General features: G+C 33.9%; 1 protein-coding gene across 3 annotated transcripts in view; it reads right to left on the reverse strand.

Annotated features, from left to right (window-relative positions):
* Positions 1-24,748, reverse strand: part of SGCZ (sarcoglycan zeta) — a 314,292-nt gene that overhangs the window by 133,944 nt on the left and 155,600 nt on the right. For 2 of the 3 annotated variants that reach the window (XM_028164508.2, XM_007174038.2), the window contains exon 2: positions 20,471-20,572. The exons of the other annotated variant lie outside the window; for it this stretch is intronic. In XM_028164508.2, the coding sequence (XP_028020309.2) occupies positions 20,471-20,572 (102 nt within the window). The remainder of the gene's footprint in view (positions 1-20,470; positions 20,573-24,748) is intronic. 3 annotated transcript variants of the gene reach the window in all.

Genomic DNA, 24,748 nt, shown 5'->3' on the forward strand with positions numbered 1-24,748 from the left:
TAACATGACATATGTATGAAAAGTCTTTAACACTGGACTACCTCCTAGTTAATAATGCTGGATGGCAGTTATAATGGTGATGGATAGTGAGTACAGTGTGGGAATACAAACATCTTCTTAAAGTAGAGGTGAGACAATGAGTATTGTTAAGAAAGGTCTTAGGAGGAAGGAGTCCATTAAAAGGATTTCAGTCAAAACTACAATGAAGTATCACCCCACACCAGTCAGAATGGCCATCATTAAAAAATCTACAAATAACAAATGCTGGAGAGGGTGTGGAGAAAAGGGAACCCTCCTACACAGTTGGTGGGAATGTAAATTGGTGCAGCCACTATGGAAATCAGTATGGAGTTCCCTCAAAAAAGTAAAAAATAAAGTTATAATCTATTAATCCCACTCCTTGGCATATATTTGGACAAAAGTGTAATTTAAAAGGATACATGCACCCCTATGTTCATAGCAGCACTGTTCACAATAGCCAAGACATGGAAGCAAACCTAAGTGTCCACCGACAGGTGAATGAATAAAGAAGATGTGGTACATATATACAATGGAATATTACTCAGCCATAACAAAGAATGAAATAATGTCATTTGCAGCAACGTGGATAGACCTAGAGATTATTATACTAAATGAAGTTAAGTCAGAAAGAGAAAGACAAATAGCATATGATTATATGTGGAATCTAAAATATGACACAAAACAGAACAGACTCTCAGGCACAGAGAACAGACTTGTGGCTGCCAAGGTGGGGGTGGTGGAGGAAGGAGGGACTGGCAGTGTGGGGTTAGCAGATGCAAACTATTTTATATGGAATCGATAAACAATAAGATCCTACTGTACAGCACAGGGAACTATATTCAATGTCCTGGGATAAGCCATAATGGAAAAGAATATAAAAAAGAATGTATTTATGTGCATAACTGAATCACTTTGCTGTACAGAGAAATAAACAAAACATTATAAATCAAATATACCTTAATAAAATAAATTTTAAAAAATAAAAGGATTTCAGTGTGTAATAGTCACTAAAATATTTAATTCCCCACTACTGTTCCTGAGTCAAATTACCTCAAAATGCTTTCAGTAAATTGGAAAAAAATGAGAGACCCTTTGTGACTACTATGAATTCTAACTACAGAGTGGACAGAGGTGAGGAATTGAACCTCACAGAAGCAGGATCTGCAGCAAACAGGACAGTTTCACTCCACAAATCTTAAAGGTGGCCAAACAACATGGATCCAAAAGGCAATAATTAGGAGTGGAGATGGAGTGAAGATCCAGCCAGTATCAGACCAGGAAAGGTACAGCCAGCAAGTACTCATGTAGCTAAAATTCTCCTGTCCCACTGTAGAGGTGTGAATCAACTTTGATATACAAGGAAATCAGCATCATCATCCATTTATGGAACACTATATGCTCACACACTTTATCTGGTTTATCTAGTTTTACTACTTACAACTATCTTGTTGAGATCTATGTATAAAATTCCCCAAATGTGCATATTATTTAAACCAAAACAAAAGAGTCTGTACACATTTTCCTTAGTTTCTCCACTGCTTGGTGAAGCTGATTAATGTTTCCTGATGAAAGAAAGGACAGGATTATGAAAGTTTGTAATACAATTTCTACCTGGAGAGGAATTCAAATCTCACAAAGACTTTTGAAAAGTCTAATAACTCCTTTTCTGGAGTGAACTATAAATCGTTACCTGTTTACACTCAGATTTGCCTTTGTCTGATTTTTATTTTAATATTTTATAGAGCACGTGATACCAAATCTCACGGGAGCCTTTTACCAAAAGAATAAAATTTGGGCCTTTTCAATTGGTTTAACATAGAATCTAGAGTGAGAAATATTATTTCTCAGTGTTTCAACTTTTGTTCTTCTAAAATGAGAATAATTTTACTTGACATCAGTTTATTTAACTGGATACTTCTGTCTATTCAATGTATTATCTCTGCTCCCAAATCCATTTGAATAAATGTTAGAAAAGTAAAACTACATTGAGGTGAATAAGTTGAAAGTTTAGAAAAACATTTGAAACTGATTATAATATATATTTATCAAGTACTGCACACATAGTTTTTAAGTTATAACTTTATTTTGTTGTTCATCTTTCTCCTTTAGAAAACAGATTTTTAAACTCAAAGCACAACCAAGCATTTTCAGATGAAAATGATAATTTTGTAGCTGTTTGAACATTTTCAAAACCCTCTTTTCAAAGGCTGCCTTTCATTTAGAGCTCATTGATGTTTTTCCCCAATTGTTTAGAAATATGTGTCAACTGCTTTATAAGCACTAATTAAAAGAAGTCACTGATTTATAAAGGGTGATTTTTCAGACACATATATGTATATACACTCACATAGAAAGCATCAAGGGAGTACAGAAAATGAAGTTATGCCTCTAAAATGTCTTCTCTTTCTCTAAGATTACAATTTAAAGGCACATACATCACTGTAATTGGACCAAAATGTGAGACAGGAGAGAATCTATTACACTCTTTTAATAACTGCTTTAAAAAAGTTTTAAGTTAAATCAAGCTCTTAAAAAATACAAAACATTTTTATATAATCTTTCCCAAAAGGAAAATAAAATAACAACATCTGACATGAAATTTAAGCACTTCTGTGAAAGCACTGGATTGGGTATTTGGAATTTTCTCATGAGTTGATTGAACATATGATTTTGACAAATAAAAGCTATGCTTCTCGGTGTTTAGTTTTCTTGTTTATCAAATTAGGTATATTTTATCTGCCCAGTATTTATTCAGAGAAGCTTCTATTATATATTTACATATGTATATACATATGTAATATATATATATATATATATACACACACATATATGAGAGAGAGAGAAATTTTATATTTTTTGTTTTCACACTTTAATTTTCTTACTTCTCTATGCACTGTTCATATGGACATTTTTCTCCCCAAGAAAACATGATTCCCAAAGTTCTAACCCATACCTGGTGCTTCTGTCGCCCCAACTGCACTCAATTGTCATTCACTTAGAGAGTTTTGACCATCTCATCATGTGCTTGTTCCCTCACCTGTCCCTCCAGCTTTATGCTTTAATGAGCTACTATTTTCCAAAGGCCTGTAGGTATTTCCATCAAAATGTCTCTCTGCGAACTCAAGCTTCATCTGTCCCAAACTAATGCTATTTTTGCTAAGAAATACACGGAAACACTGACCTTAATATTTTTCTCCCTGCCTCAAATTCATTCTGTATATAACTGCCAGAATCTCATTCCTAAATAAAACTCTAAGTCACTTAAATGCTCAAAAAGTATTTAACAGCTCTCTAGCTTTCAGTGAGTAAAATCTAAATTCTTGATGCATATTCACAGGAGCAGCTAGCATGACTTCATGCTTTCTTTCCAGTTTCAGCCATGTTTGTACTTCTTACTTTGACTCCTGTTCAAGCTCTCCCTCTGTCTAGTTTTCTCTTTCTATCTATCATCTTATAAGACCCTCAGCAAAGGCCATTAACCCCATGAGGCATTCAAAGGCCACTTTTGTCTGAGATAATTTGGGAAGTGAAAAATTCTTAAATATAAAGTAAAACAAACTTATTTAAAATATCCACACATATTTTGGAACTAGCATCTGCAAGGTATAATATACCTCAATGTATTCTCAAATTAGCTAAAAAGCAGAGCCATAATAAGAAGTATTATATAAGGGAAACTAATTAACCCTAGCTAAAATATATATGAGGGGAATAACGTAAATACAGAGGAGAGGTACTTTAAAAATAAAATGCAATTTTTCACTTATTTCACACAAAAACAAAATATCAAGATTAGAAAGTCTAAATATTAAAAAGGACATGGGTTTGTTTAAAAACCAATATTATACACACTCACACGGATACTGGACGTTCAACAGGCTAGAAGTCCTCTGATAATAAACTCTGAATACTCACATGGAAAAGCAAACGTTGCTTCAATGAACAATGGGTCAGTGGATTTATAGAAGAAGTGCCAAACTGAAATTATGTGCTCCAAATACATATATATTTTTGTTAGAGCTGAATGACTCCAAAAAAGTTTCAACAAAGCAGAACACATCAACATCCTGAAACATCAGAGTCCTCTTGATTGTCAGTGGAAATAATGGATAACCAATTACATCCAGTAGCAAAATATCAATGAATGTAATATTTTACTCTAAAAATAAAAAAGTATTTCTTCATGTTCATTTCATTATTATGATTACTCAATCATTTTTAGTAATTACAATAATGTTAGAGACTGTTATTTTTTATCACTAGAATAATAAATGGAGTTGCATTATAGCTAAATTGTTGATAGAAATTATTCCCTTAGTTGGCCAAATAGTTACAGTTTTTTTCCTAAATACATTTCTAAGACAGCATACAAGATATTATAATAATCTATCCTAGCTTAGGGTGCTTTATTGTATAAAGAGTCTAGATAAAATAGATTGGACATATATCTTATCTGCTGGTGCTTAATATAATATAAAGCCAAGCTATAAATCTTCAGAGGGAAATCAATGTCAACAAATAATCCACCAATATTACTATCATAAGGACAACATAATCACATAAATTCAAATAGACAAATAATGATTAGCATGATAGATGCCTTATAAATCATAGTAATGCCACATAAATTACATTTGTTGATTTGATCACAGGATCCGACATTTTAATAATTATATTGCTTATTTTAAAATTTCAGGAAAGAGTCAATGCCCCAAAACTAAGGCTTTCAAAATAACTCAAATAAGCAGGTTGTCCATATCTTCAAATATTATTCTAAGTTCTGAAATAAGATAGAATAGCAAAAATCTAGGAATTTTATCTGATTTTAAGTGAAAAAAAATTTATCTCCTTAAGTTTAAATTAAAATCTCCTTAAGTTTTAATTAAAAATGTTCACCTTTTAAGCAAATGCATAAGTACACAATTCAATCATTCATAGAAAGTGCGACTGATGAACTACAAAATAAAAACAGGCTATTAAATTATTAAGACAAGAAATGAGAGTCTTTGTGTTGGTTTGCAAAATGGTCACACATTTCTCCCATTGCTGTACGCTGCTTTGTGAAGTGTCTACTGTTCTACCAGGAACCAGTCAACTTGCCAGCCCTAGAATCTGGGCTCAGCTTTGTGACTTTTACTGGCTGATGGACGTTAATAAACTTGCCACAAGCAGAGGTTTGGGAAGCATTTGCACCACGTTGGGGCTGCCCTATCTTGCTGCTGGGAACCATTTGTCACCGTGTGATCAAGCTGGGGCTAACTTCCCACAGGAGGAGAGACCCCATGGTGTACCATCTCAGCCCTCATAGCCAGCCGAGACACGCCTGTGAGGACATTCTAGATTAGCCAGCCCCAGGCCAGTTAGTACAAACTAGAAAAATAGCCTAGTGTTTCTTATTCACAACTTTGAGGGGAATAATAAAAATGTATGGTTCTAACCTATTAAGTTTTGAGCAAAAGCTTTTTATTTGCAGCGAAAGCTAGCTGATCAGTCTTCATTATTGCTTTTATACAACTATTTTTCATAACTATCATAACAACAAAAATAGTCTACAAAACATGATCAGAGGCAAAATAATAAGTTAAATGTGATAACATTATAGAATGACATAAAATTCTAAATCAAAAAATAATAGTTTCTATGCTTCCCCACAGAAACTATATACTTCCCATTCATTTCATGAATTTTGAAATAATATACAAGGTTAGATGTTTGATTGACTATTTAGCTAATTAAACATTACTCCAAATAAAATATAAAGTACTTCAAATATTAAAATTAATTTCTTTACAAAAGCCTTTTACTTTACTGGATGATCTCCCAAGTTCTCTCTTTGATAATCTCTGCTATCCAGCATGCTCAGGAGTATTTTGATTCTAAATTCCTGATTTAGTTTGTGATGATCAAAAGAAGAAGCCAATATGGCAAAAGTATGGTAAGCTGAGTGAAATACAACATGGGATGCTTATTGCAAATCATAGATAGATGAAGAGGACAAGAATGGCATGGTATTACACTGGTGCTGATTTTTTTAAAAAAGCAGTTAAGTGAAGGCATTTGCATAAATAATGTTAAATTCCTCTTTTCCTACTTCAGGATACAATAAAAATATGGCAATTTGCAGTATCAGATCACAATTAAACTTAGAAAAAGAATAGAAGAAAAGTAAAACAAACAAACAGGTATTAAATTGCTTTTTTATCTTCCACACGTACAGAGGATAAAAGACAAAAATGCAGCTTTAGAGCAGTTTGTTTTAATAATAATTCACTTCTCAAATACTTTCTAGAAAGAAATGAAAGGGCAGATAGTTACTAATTACACCTAAAATATATTGAAGGGGAATATTTTCAGTAATTTGCATTTCATGAAATAAGAAAAAGAAAATTCATGAATTTAACAAATATTTTATCAGGGAAATAAAAGAATACTGCTAAAATAACTTACTTTACTATTCACAACTAGAGCATAAGTAGGAATGGAAGTAGTGAATATGGGACACAAAAAGTATGGCATTTAATTAACTATTCCTCTTACTGTCTCCTTCCTTATTTCCTATTCATTCAGATTTTAGGATTAATAATTTGTAACCTGGTTGAAGACTAGAAACATGTAATTCAGCTTCAGACTGGTGTCAGTTTCAAAGAAACAGTTCAGCGGAACAAAGTAAATTTTAGCAGTTCGGAACCTTTATTTGCATATCTTAAATCCATGAAAATAAAATCTGAATCTTTTTCTGCCGCATGCTTTTTTACAGAATCTGAAAAATACCTCTAATTCTTCCTAGATTTTCATTTTCTCTCTCCTTTTCTTCTCCTTTCCTAAATTGCAGAGTTTGACCTAAATTTTATTTAGCAAAAAAGACTCTTTCCTCTTTAGGTTTGTAACTAAGGATAATTACAAGATGCTCTTTGGCTCTGAGGAACAGTGTTAAAACTAGGGCCCTGAAATGAATTAAAATTGTTGTCCTGTGATATATGCATGTTGTAATAATTTAAAAAACACAAAGGTAACTAAGTTCAAATTGTTTCCTGTCTTTATGTTTAATTCCATTATCTGATCTAAATTCTCTTAACAAAATGATGGGCATTTTTCCAACTATTTTCCTTTCTTATAGAGAAATACATAAATTATTCTCACAGATGAAAGAATTTTTTGGTGGTTGCTTTTGAGAGGGAGGGAAAGAGAAAAAGAGGATGGACAGGAGAACAAGAAGGACTCAGCAATATGACAAAATACATTTAAATAATAGGATGTCTAACATTTCATTTAAAATGGTTTGCATACCACAATGTAAACACTTCATCTCCTTAAGATATTAGTGAAGTCTTTACAGAAGAAAGAATTATGTGTGAATATATGTGCATGTTATAGAGAGTTACAAAAGTAGGAAAATCTAGGAAATGACAGAGATCCATATTTGGGTAGATGTCATGGCAAAGGAAAGAACTTTCATGTCATATAGGGGAAAAAAATTAAATGGTGACAGAAACTGGGAGCCAGAGGACTTAAGTCCCCCGGAAACAGAAATCTTATGGATATAATTGAATCATCCATAGGACATAAAACAAGGGTTGAAGCTACATATAGAAAATCCTAAAGACTCAGTTGAAAAACTGTTGGAACTAATCAACGAATTCAATAAATTTGCAGGATATAAATCTCTTAAGTTTCTAAAAAGCAAGGTGATCAAAGGCAACATATGGATTCACTGTAATGAAAATGTTGCTTAGCAATGATAAAATCATAAAACCAAAATTATATTGAATGCAGTTTTTTCTTTCTTTTCTTAATTGCTGGGAATTTCAGGATCTTGATATGTCTTCGTAGTTTGTGAGAAAGATTATATATTTTGCCACAGATGTGCTTTTTAAAGCAAATTCTGATTTATAGGAGGCTGCTTATTACTTCAAAAGAGATTTCAATTGCTATGGAGATGGAAAATTAACAAGAAGAGATTATACCCTAAATCTTTCCTTTTTTTTTTTTTTATTAATGCAAGTCAAAGAAAAATCAGAGAAGTGTGGTTGAAGTATGTGAAAATGCAAAATCATGACTATAATAAATTACGAGCTTTTACAGTGATGAGGAAGCTTACTATGATAAAATATGGACAGTAAAGTAGTTATAGTATTAATATGTGTGATTGAATTTTATTATGATAGCTCTACAGAGAGTACAATGAGAAAAGTGTAGGACAAGACTAAAGATGATATTGGTCAAAACCAGTGTTTTTCAAGCTAGAAGGCAAGAGTATGAAAGGTTTCACAGATTCCTATCACAGATCAGGCAGACTCTATGTCTGTTTGCTTTATACTGCTTTTAGCTTTTGTAATATTTTACTTGATGGAACAGTCCCACATCTACAAATCATTTATAAACCATCAATCCAGCTAAAAACAATATTTAATTTGTAATAACTGAGTAACAAATTTTAATATTAAGATACTGAATATTTCTATTTAAAACATTATGTCTTTATTTGTGACTCAGTATAGTGCTTTTTAATAAAATTTCTATCACTCTCTTAGAAATATTAAAAGAATGATTATCTAACGCATTAAAATGCAGTAACACAAAATAAGGGTAAAGAGTGGAGAGCTTTTGTTATTTGCAAAAAAAAATGCATTTTATTAATTTGAAATATAGTAAACTAAGCAAATGTAAGATAACATAGGCACTTTAGAGTTTCATTGCCTTGAGGATAAATTCCAAATTCCTTAGCATTCAAACCCTGCATGTGTGAAGCCCTAAGCTGCATTCCAAATCAATGTTTCTCTGCTCCTTTATATCCATGTTCGTCAAATATTTTTTTGCTCACTCATTTCCTAAAATATATTTTTTAAACTATATGTCCTTGAATATTTTTAAGCTGGTATTTGAAATATTTTTGGTATCAAAAGTTTGTTTTTTGCAAGGGATAAAATATCTGACCCTACATATTATATATGTGTTTTAAATATATTTTGTAGAATGCTCCAATTTTGTGGAGCCCTGCATTGAGCTTATCCAAATGACAGAACATGTTTGCCATATAACCTAATTCATCAGTAAACCCAGCCTTACTTTCTATCAGAAAAATATTTGAATGTTTCATTTCAAATAAATGTATTAATATTATCCCATGATAACTAACTTATTTTTGATTTATAATTCTAAGACAGAGGATTTTGCCATCCATATAACCTGGATGGATAGGCTTCTCCTTCAATAGTTCTTATCTAGCGACTAGTACTTTCTTCTCTCTACTTTTTTACATCCGTCTACATATCAATCTATCTATCTTTTTACTTTTAATTCAGGTGCAATGTGTCCTCATACTCCCCCTTTGTTTAGCCAACCACTCATCCCCCATTTTCAACTTTTTATGTCCTGAGCAATATATTTTTTAATGTAAAAACAAAGGATTGATGACAGTTATCTGTTACTTTTGAAAAATAATGGACGTGGTATTGGTAGAGAAGTTGGAAAAAAGAGAAGTAGCAGCTACAGGGTCATTCTTGGGCAGATCAAATTTAGGAACAAGTGCATTTGAAACTTGAGACTCAGGAAATAGATCTCCATGCATCAGTACCCCATGCATAGTCTTGGAACACCCACAGGGGTATGCGTGCCTGGGTTTGAGACTGTTACCTCACAGGATTCCTCAATCAAACCAAATTGCTCTACTCACTTTTTCCTGAAAAAAACTATGTCTTCTATAAACTATTTTCTTGCTCACAAATTATCTAATTTAGAATCAAAATCTCAATCATTCTTCAAAGTACAGCTCATATACTTTCATATGGAAGCATACAAACTTGACCCATGAATAGTTATTTAGTATGGAAGGCCCAATTGAAAGTAAAAATATTGTCACTAAGATTGTTCCCATACTCAGTTCTCAGGCCTGACTTCTAAGGACAAGGAACTACAAAATAAAAAATAATGTGCTTCCCTTTTGTTCTAGGTTTGCTATCTCATTATCTCACATCTTTTCTGGAGGAAGAAGTAAGTGTAGGGCTAAGTGTGTACGTGTGTGTGTTTATGTGTGTGTGTGTGTGTGTGTGTGTGTTTGGTAGAGAACGAGATGGGACACTACAGGTAATTGGTTTATGTGTTTGTTTATAAAAACAACTACATTTGAGGTAAGGAGGGAATCTTCATGTCTTTGTAAGGCTTCTGCAGTGTCTGAGAGACAACACCTGTGAGAGAACAATAGTATCATCTCTGGAAAAAATATACGGTAAGTAGAATTCCTTTTAGAACCTCCTACATTTTTTTTTAACTCCGTGGATTACTGAATTTCTATAACCAAGCTCACCTACACTTATATATTTAGCAACAACAAACCGTGTCCTAGCTTAATGAGGATTTCCTACCATGCTATTTTTTTGGCTTATTTTTAAACAAGATTCATTGTGTTGAAATTATTCACATTCTTTCTTCTGTGGGTCTAGCCCAGAACAGCATACACAGAAATAGAAATATGGAATTCCTGGAGAATATGTAAAAAAATTACTTTGGAGAATACGATGAATTGTTTTTAAAAATTTTTTTAATTTGGTAATGAAAGATAATTTTTTTTATTTTGGACAAGTAATAAGACACACATTTTTAATCAGTACTTAAAATGTATCTTCTGATAGCTCAAAGGTTTTAATTTTCCTTTCAAATAAAATTTTTCATTGGTCAAATGAGACTATCTATAGAGTTACCTAAGATATATTCTTCCTTTATACCTGGAATAATTTTTAATTTTATGAATCGTTTAAAAGCAATGAATCAGAATGGGGAATTTAGGTTTGAGTCATAGTATTAAGACTTTTCTTTGCACAAATTGAGATAGCTAAATTGCCATATGCAAATGAAGACAATATCTCCTCCTGTATAGCAGTATGAATTAAGTAAGGTAATATGTATAAAAATGCTTTGTAAACCTGCAAAGTTTAATGTTCAGGATTATTAAACTGTAGTGAGTAGTTACATAGGTGGTTTCAGTGTTTTCATCTGTTGACACATGGTTGAGGGGCGTCTATGAACCACTTAAAAAACTGTATATAATTATTTATTTTTATCCTTGTACTTAGATATTTTCTTCAGCTTTGAGTGGATTTTACCAAAGATGTCTGAATTTACAAACACTGAAAAGCACTTTGTTGCACAAATGTGTGTTTTCTTTTCTGTATTCACTACTAGTGTTCCTTAACCAGCATGTACACATAACCTCAATAAAGAGGCTCAGATTAATTATTTGTAGATGTTTGTTAAATATAACAGAAGAGGCTTAAGTTCATCAAAACTGAGGAATGTAAATTGGTACAGCCACTATGGAGGACAGTATGGAGATTCCTTAAAAAACTAAAAATAAAGCTACCATATGACCCTGCAATCCCACTCCTGGGCACATATCCATAGAAAACTGTAATTTGAAAGGATACATGCACCTCAATATTCACTGCAGCACTATTTACAATAGCCAGGATATGGAAACAACCTAAATGTCCACTGATGGAAAAATGGATAAAGAAAATGTGGTACATATATACAATGGAATATTACTCAGCCATAAAAAAGAACAAAATAATGCCATTTGCAGTGACATGGATGGACCCAGAGATTATCATACTGAGTGAAGTAAGTCAGACAGAGAAAGACAAATATCATATGATATCACTTATATGTGGAATCTAAAAAAATGATACAAATGAAGATATTTACAAAACAGAAATTGAGTCACAGATGTAGAAAACAAACTTATGGTTACCAAGGGGGAAAAGGGGGGAGGGATAAATTGGGGTTGACATATACACACTACTATATATATGAAATAGACAATTAATAAGAACTACTATTCTTATAGCACACAGAACTCTATTCAATACTCCATAATGACCTATATGGAATAGAATCTAAAATAAGAGTGGATGTATGTATATGTATAACTGACTCATTTTGCTCTACAGCAGAAACTAACACAACATTGTAAATCAACTATACTCCAATAATAAAAAAAAACCCGAGGAACTTAAAGTCCTATTATTTCTAGTGCTGTCAGACTGTAAATATTTACAGTCATTAATTATTTAGAACAGCAGGTCTACAATTTACAGAGAGACAACTATAGAAGAAACTTTTGCAAAGACGAGGTGGATAGAACAAGAAGCAATGACTTGAGATGTGAGTTCTGGCTCACTTTTGAGTCCTCAGACATTGGACACATCACTTAAATTCCCTAAGTCTTGAGGTAAAGTATTGGCAAAATGGCAATAAAATTATCTGCTCTGTTCACCTCACAGTGTTGTTGCTTTGACATTTAGATACCTTTTCATGGAATCCACTGAATATATTAAATGAGAGAAATAATAAAAATTACATGGATAGATATCTAAAAATATGGAAGAAACATTGATTTCTGACTAGACTATAATCAAGCTAATAATAGAAGGATGGATTTTCAGACTTCATGTTACTTGACCCATCAGAAACAGTTCTTCACTCTATCAACTTGGAAACACTTTCTTCTCTTTCCTTTCAGGATACCATACTCTCTTGGTTTTCTTACTACTTCATCAATCTCTCCTTCTTAGTCTGTGGTTGGTTCTTACACTTCTTTCCAAACTCTTCAATATTGGAGTGATGGATTATAGTGATTATAGATAGAATATTCAGTATTCTATCCACACTTACTTACTGATATTCTTGTCTTGATATCATGTATTTAAATTAGATAGATAGATAGATATAGATATTAATATTGATATAAAAATGTTTCTAATTTGTGTCTCGAGCTTATACCTCAACATGAAATCTACACTCAGATAGCCACCTGCTAACTTGAAATGCCTGCTCTTCTAGTAGACAAAATTATCAGCTCCTAAATTGTGCTCAAAATCTTCCCCCACTCCCTACTTTGCCCCAAATTGGCTAATAGTGACTACTCAGAACAAAAAACCTTGATATCGTATGTGATTCTCTCTTATTCTCACATCCCATTTGCAATGTGTTAGCAAATTCTTATATTCTACTTTTAAAATATACTGTCTTTGATCATAATACTCATCACATAGTGAGGATTAAATATATGCAAAGGATGAAAAATATGCAAAGGATTTAGTATAATGTTTGGCTTTCATTAAAAATAATAAGCAATACTGTTTCTTGTGTTGGACTCTGTGGTAAAGGTTTTACCTCGTTTATGTCTTTGAATAAAAACCATAACACTCTAGTCCCTAAAAATATTAGGGGCTACTATGAACTTTATTTTGCAGATGATAAAAGTAAGGCACAGAGAGGTAAAATAAGGTAACAAGTCACAACTGCTAAGTAACAGAGCCAGGATTTGAAGCCAGGAATTGGACTTCAGAAATTTACTCTATGCTGAATGTTAGCTAGTGTTAAAAACCATTATCTGTCGAACAGCCACAAAAATGATTTGAAATATAATAGAAATGAAAAAATTTCAAGAAAATGGCCAGCTTACATTCACAACACCAAAAGGAACAGTTTTTCTCCACAAGCACAAAGGTGAAGAGAAAAAGGAATGGAAAACCCATTCTCATACACAATATGAACCATAAAGTGATTGACAAGAAACTTGTAATGCTTATATGAAAAAGAATGTTAAGAAATGTTCCTGAACAACACAAAGTAAGTTCTCAAAAGAAAAAAAATCAGGAGAGAAGCCATATTTCTAGATAGAAAAATCTCAAAACTATAAAGATGTCAATTTTCTCAAATTAAATGCAACCATAATTAAGTTTCCAATTGGAATTTTTATGAAACTTGACAGCTGATTATTAAGTTCATTTGGAAGAGAAAATGCACAATAGTCAAAAGGTTTTGAAAAAGAGCAATAAAAAAGAACTTGCTGTAACAGTTCCTTAAACTTACAGTTTGGTTTTAGTCCAAATATATCAACAGAACAGATAGAGGGGCCATAAATAAATCTACGTACATTTAAGAATGTAGTATATGAGGAAAGTTGTACTACAAATCAGCGATGGGAAAAATGGACTATTCAAATTATGGTATTGGGGACTATTGGTCATGAAGGAAGTAAAAAAGGAAGGAAGGAAAAAAGAAAAAAGAAAAGGAAGAAGGGAGGACGGGAGGGAGGAAGGAAGGATCCTACCTAATACAATACATCAAAATAGAAAAGTTTCAAAAACTCTCCCTCATTACTTAACAACTTAAACAAAAATTATTTCTTTTAAAAATCAGATTTTTCTTGGAACAGCCATCAATTTTTGATACAAGCTTGTGTCATAAACTTGAAAAAGTGAAAGCCAAGAAAAGAAAGATTACTTCATAGTAGCATATAGTATGTATCCCTGCCCTATTTTCACTCATGTCCCAGAAGAAAAGAACAAATGTTGACATATTTCTGAGAAGTGTAACCCAAATAAACTGATCTGGGTAGAGGAAAGAAGGTAGTAGAGTAGACAGTACTGGAAAAATCTACCAGACTGTATATGTCATTGGAAGAAATCTACAGAGGCAAAAAGGGCCACTTAGACCCATGGAATTAACAGAGTCCAAGTCTGGTTGGCACAAGGCATTTACTCACAGTCTAGCTTGCCCTTCCCATCAACAATCTCTCAAGGGAAACAAACAAAGTTGCCAGAAAGTAATTTTCCTACCTCAAATTGTACTCATTAGGGATAATGCAAACTAGGTAAGGAAAGAACCTTAAGTTTTAGTATTTAAAATTTTGGATTTTAATAAAACCATAGCTTGAACACAATAAAACAACCTGTAAAGATTTAAAAGACTGTGGACCTAAGGAAAATTCTGAGAGTGGAAACAACACCCTTATACATAAAATACATGAATTAGAGCAAAGGCAAAATTCATACAGAGAAAAATAAACTAATGGCAGAGAAGACAGACTCTAGATCAGTGGTCCCCAACCCCTGGGCCACGGACTGGTACCGGTAGGTGGCCTGTTAGGAACAGAGCCGCACAGCATGAAGTGAGCAGCGGGCGAGCAAGGGAAGCTTCGTCTGTATTTATAGCTGCTCCCCATCGCTTGCATAACCGCCTGAGCTCCGCCTCCTGTCAGCATTATGATGATTTGTATAATTATTTCATTATATATTACAGTGTAATAATAATAGAAATAAAGTGCACAATAAATGTAATGTGCTTGAATCATCCCGAAACCATCCCCCTGCCACCCCGGTCCATGGAAAAATTGTCTTCCACAAAACTGGTCTCTGGCGCCAAAAAGGTTGGGGACCACTGCTCTAGATAATAACTTACTTGTATTCAGAGGAAACATACAAAGTTTAAAATAATTAGAGAAATTATGATAGCTGTGGAGGACAAAGAAGATCCAACATAAGAATTATTGCTTTCTCTGAAAACCTTAACAAATGTAACTGAAAGATATTGAGTGATATAATATAGAAAAGGTTTCTGAAATTAAAGAAATGAAATGGCAAAAATGTATCAGACATCCAGGCAGAACGTGCCTGTCATCAACAGGAAAAAAATACCAGACTTTCCTGAGACTTTTTTATGGCAATATTCAGTGCTAGAATTCCACAGAGCAATGAGCTAACAGGAAAAGAAGGGATGAACCATTAATAACATTCCAGAAAAGAATAAAGACAACAGTCAGACACCTTTCGCATGCAATATTTCAAGTATCAGCAAACAAACACACAAAACTAATTAACAATGAAATACAAGAAAGGAAGGAATGATTTGAATAATGAACTCAATCCTGGAGAATCCATAAAAAAAGGACTGGTGTTGAGAATGGCAGGCATCTGTATTGTGAGTTAAGACCAAAGTGCCAAGGCAATTAAATCTGCAGAACAGAATGTAAATATTATGAACTCTGACAAAGTTAAAATCATATAATTATCAAAAAAAACTGAAAATGAATAGGGGTGAAGACAAACTGGAGGAAAGCTAGTCACCCCAAATTGCACTGCAGGGAGTTAATGAACACTGTCTGAAATGAAAACATGGAGCTAATGCATCCAGCTTCCTAATGGTTTTCGTCGTCTTTTATTCTTAACCATAAAGACAGTTTAAAAAAAAACATTTTTGGGGCTTCCCTGGTGGCGCAGTGGTTGAGAATCTGCCTGCTAATGCAGGGGACGCGGGTTCGAGCCCTGGTCTGGGAAGATCCCACATGCCACGGACCAGCTGGGCCCGTGAGCCACAACTACTGAGCCTGCGCGTCTGGAGCCTGTGCCCCGCAACGGGAGGGGCCGCGATAGTGAAAGGCCCGCGCACCGCGATGAAGAGCGGTCCCTGCACCGCGATGAAGAGTGGCCCCCACTTGCCGTAACTAGAGAAAGCCCTCGCACGAACCGAAGACCCAACACAGCCAAAAATAAAAAGAAATAAATAAATAAAGTAGCTATAAAAAAAAAAAAAAAACATTTTTGTGGTAAAAAAATAGTTAAGGTCAGCAATTCTTTCCAATTTATGTCAGTTTATGTTTCTTCTATATAATTATGTATAACATACTAATTATAAATAGCAGGTACATGTCTCCCTATATATTTATCTTTTTTATTTTTATTGTTTTATCTTTTTTATTTGTGCAAATGTATAATTATATAACTGTCATGATGTTCACCATATGTTAACAGGTTTTTTTTTCTTGAGTGTAAAGATTTGGGGATGATTTGTGTGCATGTGTGTGTTTTAACTTGAATAAAGACATTACAGTAAATAATAAAGTTCATCAGTATTAAACATCTGAATGTGAAATAATAATAAGAATGATAATAATAAAAAGATTATAGAAGCTTGCAGATATCTATTTATGATTGGTTTGCGTGGGAGAAAGAAACCTGAATAGAGGAGATTTGCCAAGGTAGCTGAAGGACACAGGGTCAGGAGACTTATCATGTTGTGTAACCAGGGAAGAGGTTTGCTGAACTTGCCTGGCTCCATGGCTTTGCGTCTGAATTCTATAAAGAAGAACTGAACACAGGAGATGAAAAACTGATTGTAACCAAGAACGCAGTTAGTATCACAGCTCTGAAGCCAAGTGAAATGACTGGAAGTGAAGAGAGGGTAGAACATTGCTCACAGCTCTGCTAACACAGGAATCCTAAAAAAAATGCAGACTTCTTTGTTTTGCTGTGGAATTACAGGAATTGGAATTATCTGGTAGCCATTCCCCTGACACAATTATCAATCTGTCATGCAGGATGCTGGGATGAGGGGCAATAGTGAGGTATCACCTTAACTGAGGAGGCTTAAACAGAAAAAAATAAGAGAGGTATTCAGTTAATATCAGATGAAGTTGGATAATACTTAAGATAGTCCTAGAGAACTCATGATGCAATTTTTTTCTGGTAAGAATCAGTGAAATATAGATGATCTAACCACCTGAGCACTCTGAATTCATGAAACCTTGAGAAACTTTTCAATTACATTAAAAAACTGGTGATTACAAGTCCTGATTTCCTGATATTTCAAATATTTAACCTAATGTTAGACCACATGCATTAAAGACCCATTCAGAATGTTATAATATATGCAAGGTCAAATCCCAAGTTCTTCGAATATTTTGTATCTAAAGAAAACTATATAGTTAACTTCACAAATGTTCAGTACCTACTCTCTGAAAATAATGTTAATTTTGAAGATGCATTGAATTCTAAGACACTTTAAACACAGAATATGTTTTTCTGTGTGCTGATATGATCAGCCACTTAAAAAGTTTTTTTTTTTTAAGCATGAATAAGAGAGTAAACTGCATTGGATAATAGTAGAATTTCAAATATCTATAGAAATTTGGTGGTGGAGACAGCCAACTACCCTACAGTTAGCCTGTAGGGTAGAAACAGCCCATGGTTTATTAAGTTAGGAGGCTAGGTGTGTCTGTCTGTGGGCAACTGCATTTTCTGACCAATAGAAATGTATTACATTTCCATGTATAGGATTAAATAAATACCTATGTAACCAGAAAATAATTTTAAATAAGAAAATTCTTTATTTCAGAGTGGAATACTGGCTAAATAGAAAGAAGGCAATCCACTGGCATTAGTGCAGGAAAACACACACAAATCAAAACTGCAGGAAAAAAATCTTCACAAATCAAAATTGTTTGTACACTACTATTTTTCTCAGCTTAATTGAATCTTTGTAAGTACCTGTTGAATTTAATATATTTTCTTATATTACCTACAGGAATTTTGACATTTTATCATAAAAACATTTGAATACATGAAAATGTGTGGAAAGACTGAACTAAGTGGAATTAAAAAAATAATGTAAAACCTCATCTCTACTAGTATTACTGAATTTGTTGTGTTCTTTCTTAACCTAAGAATCACGTATTTTGGTAAGTTTCTACCAAACTCACTTTATTAATGAGAAAATTAAGGCTCAGGAACATTGTGGCTGGCTTTTTGAAACAGTGAATAAACTTCACGGCAGAGAAAAAACAACTGCATGCATTCATGGACAAGAGAATCCTAATATGGGGACTGCTTATAAAAGATATATTTCTCTTTATTTTAAATATTTATTTTTTTGTGGTATGTGAGTAGAGACATTTCCAAGGAATAAATGAGTCTCCTTCTTTTTCCGTTCTCTAACCAGTCCTCCCGTCTGACTGCTGATGGAACATGCTGCCACCTGCCTGGGCTGTATCAAGCTTCGCGGTTACTGAGGGGCAAATGATAACCAGACGAGAAGCGACAGGACTGGGGACGTGAAAGGGAGCATATAGATTTCCATCAATACGGCGAGTTTTAGAAATGCTTGTGAACTTTCCCAGGGATAAAGGTTAGAAAGCCCATCTGCCACCACCTCACATTTTAATGCTATAACATCAGTGAATCTTTCTTATTTGGTCCATATTTGGAGTGAACATACATCCCCGTTTCCCAGGAGTATCCTCGTTTACACCTGTTGCTTGCTCTCAAAAATGTTCCTACTAGGAAGGTAAATTCTATGACCCTCCTGCTGGCAGAGGGCTTCACAATCCTTCTCTAAACTGTACTCCCAGGAAGCTGCTCCAAATTGGTCTAAAATGGTTTTGAAGATAAATCTTTTTTTTTTTTTGCCGTCCCCAGACTTATCAATAGGATACATTTTCAAAGAAGGTCCTGCCTATGATGACTCTCACCTTTGTCCTATGTTAAGTACTGTTTTTATTTCCAAGTATGAGTTTTCATTTCTTCAAATATGAAACTGTTTAGTGGTGCCAAACACAAGGAACCAGAAAATAACTGAGTGGTGATAACTTCCAATCAAAGGGAAGATGCTAATATGTGTAAGCGTGCTATTTGTTTTCAGTTTTCCTAACAATCAAATCAAATAAAAACACCAAACAAACTTTTTATTTTAAGTTTAATTAGTTTTAATAGTTTAATCAGTAAGGTCAGGTGTTCATACATGTGTCTATCGTATTATTTATTCTCTGACCAAAATCCAGAAAGTAATCTTAATAAAAAATTTCCAGTACCCAGAGTAGCAGTCAATATAGTATATTAGGAAGCTCTGCAAGTTCACACATAACAAAATAAAATTTAAACTTAATATAATTATCCTAATTAGAATTTTTATGAAAAAGAATCCTTTGTTCTGTGTTCACTTTGATATTTAAGGGAAAAATAGCCTCGAAGCAAATTATAAAATTTTGGCTTACTATGCAACTCATTTGCTAATATATTGCTAATATTAAAACATTCTAGTCTAAAATATACTTTCATATTTATGAAATAAGGTTAGTAATCTTTCCACATTTTATATAACAATCTTTCTAATTATTCTGTTTTACTAAATTTATTTCCACACATACACACATATCCCAGGGGAAAGCCTATTACATTTGAAAGAGTCTAGTGAGATTCTGATGTACCAAAGATACTACCTTCTGAGAAATAACACACTTAAGCAAAAATGAACAATGTCTAAGCTATAATGTTTTGATTTTTAGCATGCTGCTAGGTGATAAAACACACATAGCACACACACATACACACATACATTTGAAAGAATAAATATTCTTACTGGTTTTAAATAATGTACATCCAGAAATAAAGTTAATTTCTGTACTAAGACTTTTTGTCACCTCTTTTAGAAAATGCATGTCCCTTAAAGCTGAAAAGATGTAAAATACATTGAATTAATATCATTTATTCAAGTCAAGGTTCTTGCAGAAATTACTCAAAATATGTTAAATGCCCCTTTTGGAATTAATATAACTGGATTTTTAATGTCCATTGAAAACAGAGGGGCATATTTTGTAGACTAACAAGCGCAACACTGCAGTTTAATTTGAAATGGCTCTCTAATTTGTCAGTTTGAAACTAACTTCTCCACTGGTTTTTCAATTGCTTCATTGTTTTGATTTCTTCAAATAAGTCTTTAGCTTAAAATAACTAAACGCATACTGAAGAGATAAGGGGTAACTGTCCTCCTATTTTAAGCTAAAACATAACCTCTAAATTATCTTTTACAGTAAGCCAAAGCCAGTATCACATACCTTTCGGGAATGAATTTCTTTCACATACAATGGAAGTAGAAACTCAGATATACCTTCAAGTCGGATTCCCTTCTTGGTGACTCTCAGATTTCCCATACCATCCTACAAGCAATGAAATATAGTTCACTTTTAGGTTAATTAGAGAATGAATAACTGGCCATAATTTTCTTAGGCCTAAGTTGAGAAAACAGTAAGCTCAAATCAGCGATGATTTAAGGAAAATGAGAGGTTGAATTTACTTAATGAATGACTGCAGCAGTTTGCATGCATATGGTGGGCTCTGTTTAAAATGAACAGGGAAAGAGGAGTATAAAGGACCTAGTATCTCTTTCAAGTTCTAACAGAGACTGGGACTCATCTGTGAATAAATCCTGTACTTTCTTCATGCATCAATCCTTTTAACTATTTATTAGGTAAAATGATACTTGCTACCTGATTATTGAAAACAACTTTGCAGAGAGATCTAATATTATTTTTACATGACAGTTGTATACATATTTCTACTACAATCAAATAGTCACATTTGTACAAGCAATAAATGATTGACTAGTGTAAGTAAGAATGGTGTCCCAGTGTTTTAACCATGGGTTAAGCATACATCCTTTTCTTTAGAAAATAATACTCTATGAGGAGGATAAAACAGTACACAAATAATATTTATGAGACAAAAAGTAAAAATAGTAAGAACATGGGAATTAAAGAAAGGAGAATTCACATCTGGTTGGAGAGTAAACCATTTCTCATGGGAAGATACTGACTACGATAAAGGACTTAAGAATATGGAGTTTCAACAGAAGATGTCCCTAGAGGGAGGAACAAAATGACCATTTTGGTCGCAATTAGGAAGCAGCATGCCATCCAAACTGGCTAATGGAATATTGTGAGCAAAAATAACTGGGAGTATGTTTTGAGGCCAGAGAAAGAAAAGCCATGAATGCAAACTAAGGGGTCTGTATGTACAACAGCGTCCAAGAGAAGGAATGTACAAAGTTCTCGAAGAGCTCAGTGGCTTGAAATGATCAGAGTTACGCTTTAAGATTAAGCTGGCAGAAGGACAATGTGGAGCTATCTGACAGAGTATCAGTAATAACGTACAACTTGGTAATAAGTGTGAGAAGTGTGGTGGAAGAGCAACCTTCAAGACCTGGTGACTAATTTTATCTGGAGATACTGAAAAGAGGGCCATTTATGACTGACCCAAGGTTTCACAACTATGACTATATAAGGACATGTAGTGATTTTTACACTTGGACTAGTAAAATTTGTAGGCTCAATGGCAAAAATAAGTTCAGCTTTGAACTTTCTAACTTTGGACTTTCTAACTACTTCCAGTAGCAACACTGGAAAAAATCAGAATTTCATCCATCAACCAACACATCTGTAGAAAGCAGGCTGGGGTGTGACAGTTGCTTAAGTCTCGCTTGAATCTATCATGATGGATGAGCAAGTCCTGTGTGGAAAAAATGTATATAAAACCAAAGAGGGACTCCTAGATAACGCCTAGGTCTGTGGGTTGGAAAGACATATTTTCTACCTCCTGGGAGGCTGGGATTAGTAGAAGAGGAAAGGCAAGGGATTATGATAGCCAGCCTCAACCCTCTGCTCTGACCTCAAAAGAAAGCCAATGAAGTAGTAGAACAATGAAAAGAATTTTGAGTAAGAACTGAAGAACTATTTTTTAAACTCAGACAAAGAAAAGGACTAAGAAGAGAGAGAGAAATATTTTGAGGTGGTGAGATCTCAGTCTTCTCATGGAAGGAGAAAGGAATTGATTCTGGTTGAACTGAATTTGGGATGAGACAGAGGAATTCACTTCTTGAGCCTAAACTTCTTGTCAGCTTAAACTTAAAGCTGACACTGGAAATGCCTAAAATTTTTTAAAAATAAGAAAATTTCAAGCATCCCTGAAGACAAATTCTGATGGGAAAATAGGCCTACTTTTGTTTCTCTTAGACAGAGCTAGTTTATACCGGTTTTATAATATCCTCTCTCACTTTTGAAACTGAAGTGTCTCTGATATAGACATTAATTACAGGGTTGCTCATTCACTGGCTCTAATTAGTTTTGCAACATTATGCAACAGAAACAGGCAGAATTAACAGTGAGAGAGATTCAAAACTGAGGATTTTCTGGACAGGAGTGGCAAAAAGTCATAGGAACGTGGTGTTCTAAAGTAACAAAAAAATGATGCCCCTTAAATGGCTATTATTTTTTTCTTGTTGGATACAGACATGTAAAGCCAGAACAGCAGTGTCTGGCTGCAAAAACAGCACAGGGTAAAGAATAGCAACAGATAATAAATTAATGATCAAGTTCAATAGGAGTTAAAAAAATACGAGAAATGCTAAGACAGGTTTATCATCAGAAAATGGAAACTCAGATTTTGACATCTTGAAGGTGAGAACATTTCCAGACATGATGAGGTCCAGAGAACACCTGAGCAGTGGCTGCAGACATAGACTGGAGACAGAACCCTGTATATTTCACAGGGCCTAGAATAACAGTACATGTAAAGTGATGTGTGGCTTTAAAATAGCAGTTTGTTTCAGAGGGATTTTCTTGACTAAATCTCACACACTGACTGTCCATGTATATCCTCAAATGCCTGCCTGAAGGAAATGTTCTGAAATGTTCTCCATGGAGTTGCTCTGCAAATGTTTAAGGCAAATGTTAGACTATCTCAAGGAAATAGAAACAAATTCTATCATGAATGTAATTCCCAGTTCAATGTTAATCTTAAAAAATGTTTTTATAAGATGGCTAAAAATAAAAGAATTGGACATCCAAAGGTAAATGTGATATTACCTATGCTATATGCATATTAAATTTTGGAAAGTTTTGATTCTTAAGCTCAGTGTTTTCTTCTTATATTTTCTATATAACATAAACTTTGGCGGCATATATAGAGTTATATTCCATTTATTTAATTAAAAAAATTTGTTTAACATCTTTATTGGAGTATAATTGCTTTACAATGGTGTGTTAGTTTCTGCTTTATAACAAAATGAATCAGATATACATAAACATATATCTCCATATCTCTTCCCTCTTGCGTCTCCCTCCCTCCCACCCTCCCTATCCCACCCCTCTAGGTGGTCACAAAGCACTGAGCTGATCTCCCTGTGCTATGCGGCTGCTTCCCACTAGCTATCTATTTTACATTTGGTAGTGTATATATGTCCATGCCACTCTCTCGCTTTGTTCCAGCTCACCATTTCCCCTCCCCGTATCCTCAAGTCCATTCTCCAGTAGGTCTGCGTCTTTATTCCCGTCTTGCCCCTAGGTTCTTCATGACCATTTTTTTTTTTTTTTTAGATTCCATATATATGGGTTAGCATAGGTATTTGTTTTTCTCTTTCTGAACTTCCTTCACTCTGTATGACAGACTCTAGGTCCATCCACCTCACTACAAATAACTCAATTTCGTTTCTTTATATGACTGAGTAATATTCCATTGCATATATGTGCCACATCTTCTTTATCCATTCATCTGTCAGTGGACATGTAGGTTGCTTCCATGTCCTGCCTATTGTAAATAGAGCTGCAATGAACATTTTGGTATATGACTCTTTTTGAAGTATGGTTTTCTCAGGGTATATGCCCAGTAGTGGGATTGCTGGGTCATATGGTAGTTGTATTTTTAGTTTTTTAAGGAACCTCCATACTGTTCTCCATAGTGGCTGTATCAATTTACATTCCCACCAACAGTGCAAGAGTGTTCCCTTTTCTCCACACCCTCTCCAGCATTTGTTGTTTGTAGATTTTTTGATGATGGCCATTCTGACTGGTGTGAGATGATATCTCACTGTAGTTTTGATTTGCATTTCTCTAATGATTAATGACGTTGAGCATTCTTTCATGTGTTTGTTGGTAATCTGTATAACTTCTTTGGAGAAATGTCTGTTTAGGTTTTCTGCCCATTTTTGGATTGGGTTGTTTGTTTTTTTTGGATATTGAGCTGCATGAGCTGCTTGTAAATTTTGGAGATTAATCCTTTGTCAGTTGCTTCATTGGCAAATATTTTCTCCCATTCTGAGGGTTGTCTCTTCATCTTGTTTATGGTTTCCTTTGCTGTGCAAAAGCTTTTAAGTTTAATTAAGTCCCACTTGTTTCTTTTTGTTTTTATTTCCATTTCTCTAGGAGGTGGGTCAAAAAGGATCTTGCTGTGATTTATGTCAAAGAGTGCTCTGCCTATGTTTTCCTCTAAGAGTTTGATAGTGTCTGGCCTTACATTTAGGTCTTGAATCCATTTTCAGTTTATTTTTGTGTATGGTGTTA

Source organism: Balaenoptera acutorostrata, chromosome 21 (genome assembly GCF_949987535.1).
Source record: "Balaenoptera acutorostrata chromosome 21, mBalAcu1.1, whole genome shotgun sequence".
In the NCBI taxonomy this organism is placed as follows: domain Eukaryota; kingdom Metazoa; phylum Chordata; class Mammalia; order Artiodactyla; family Balaenopteridae; genus Balaenoptera; species Balaenoptera acutorostrata.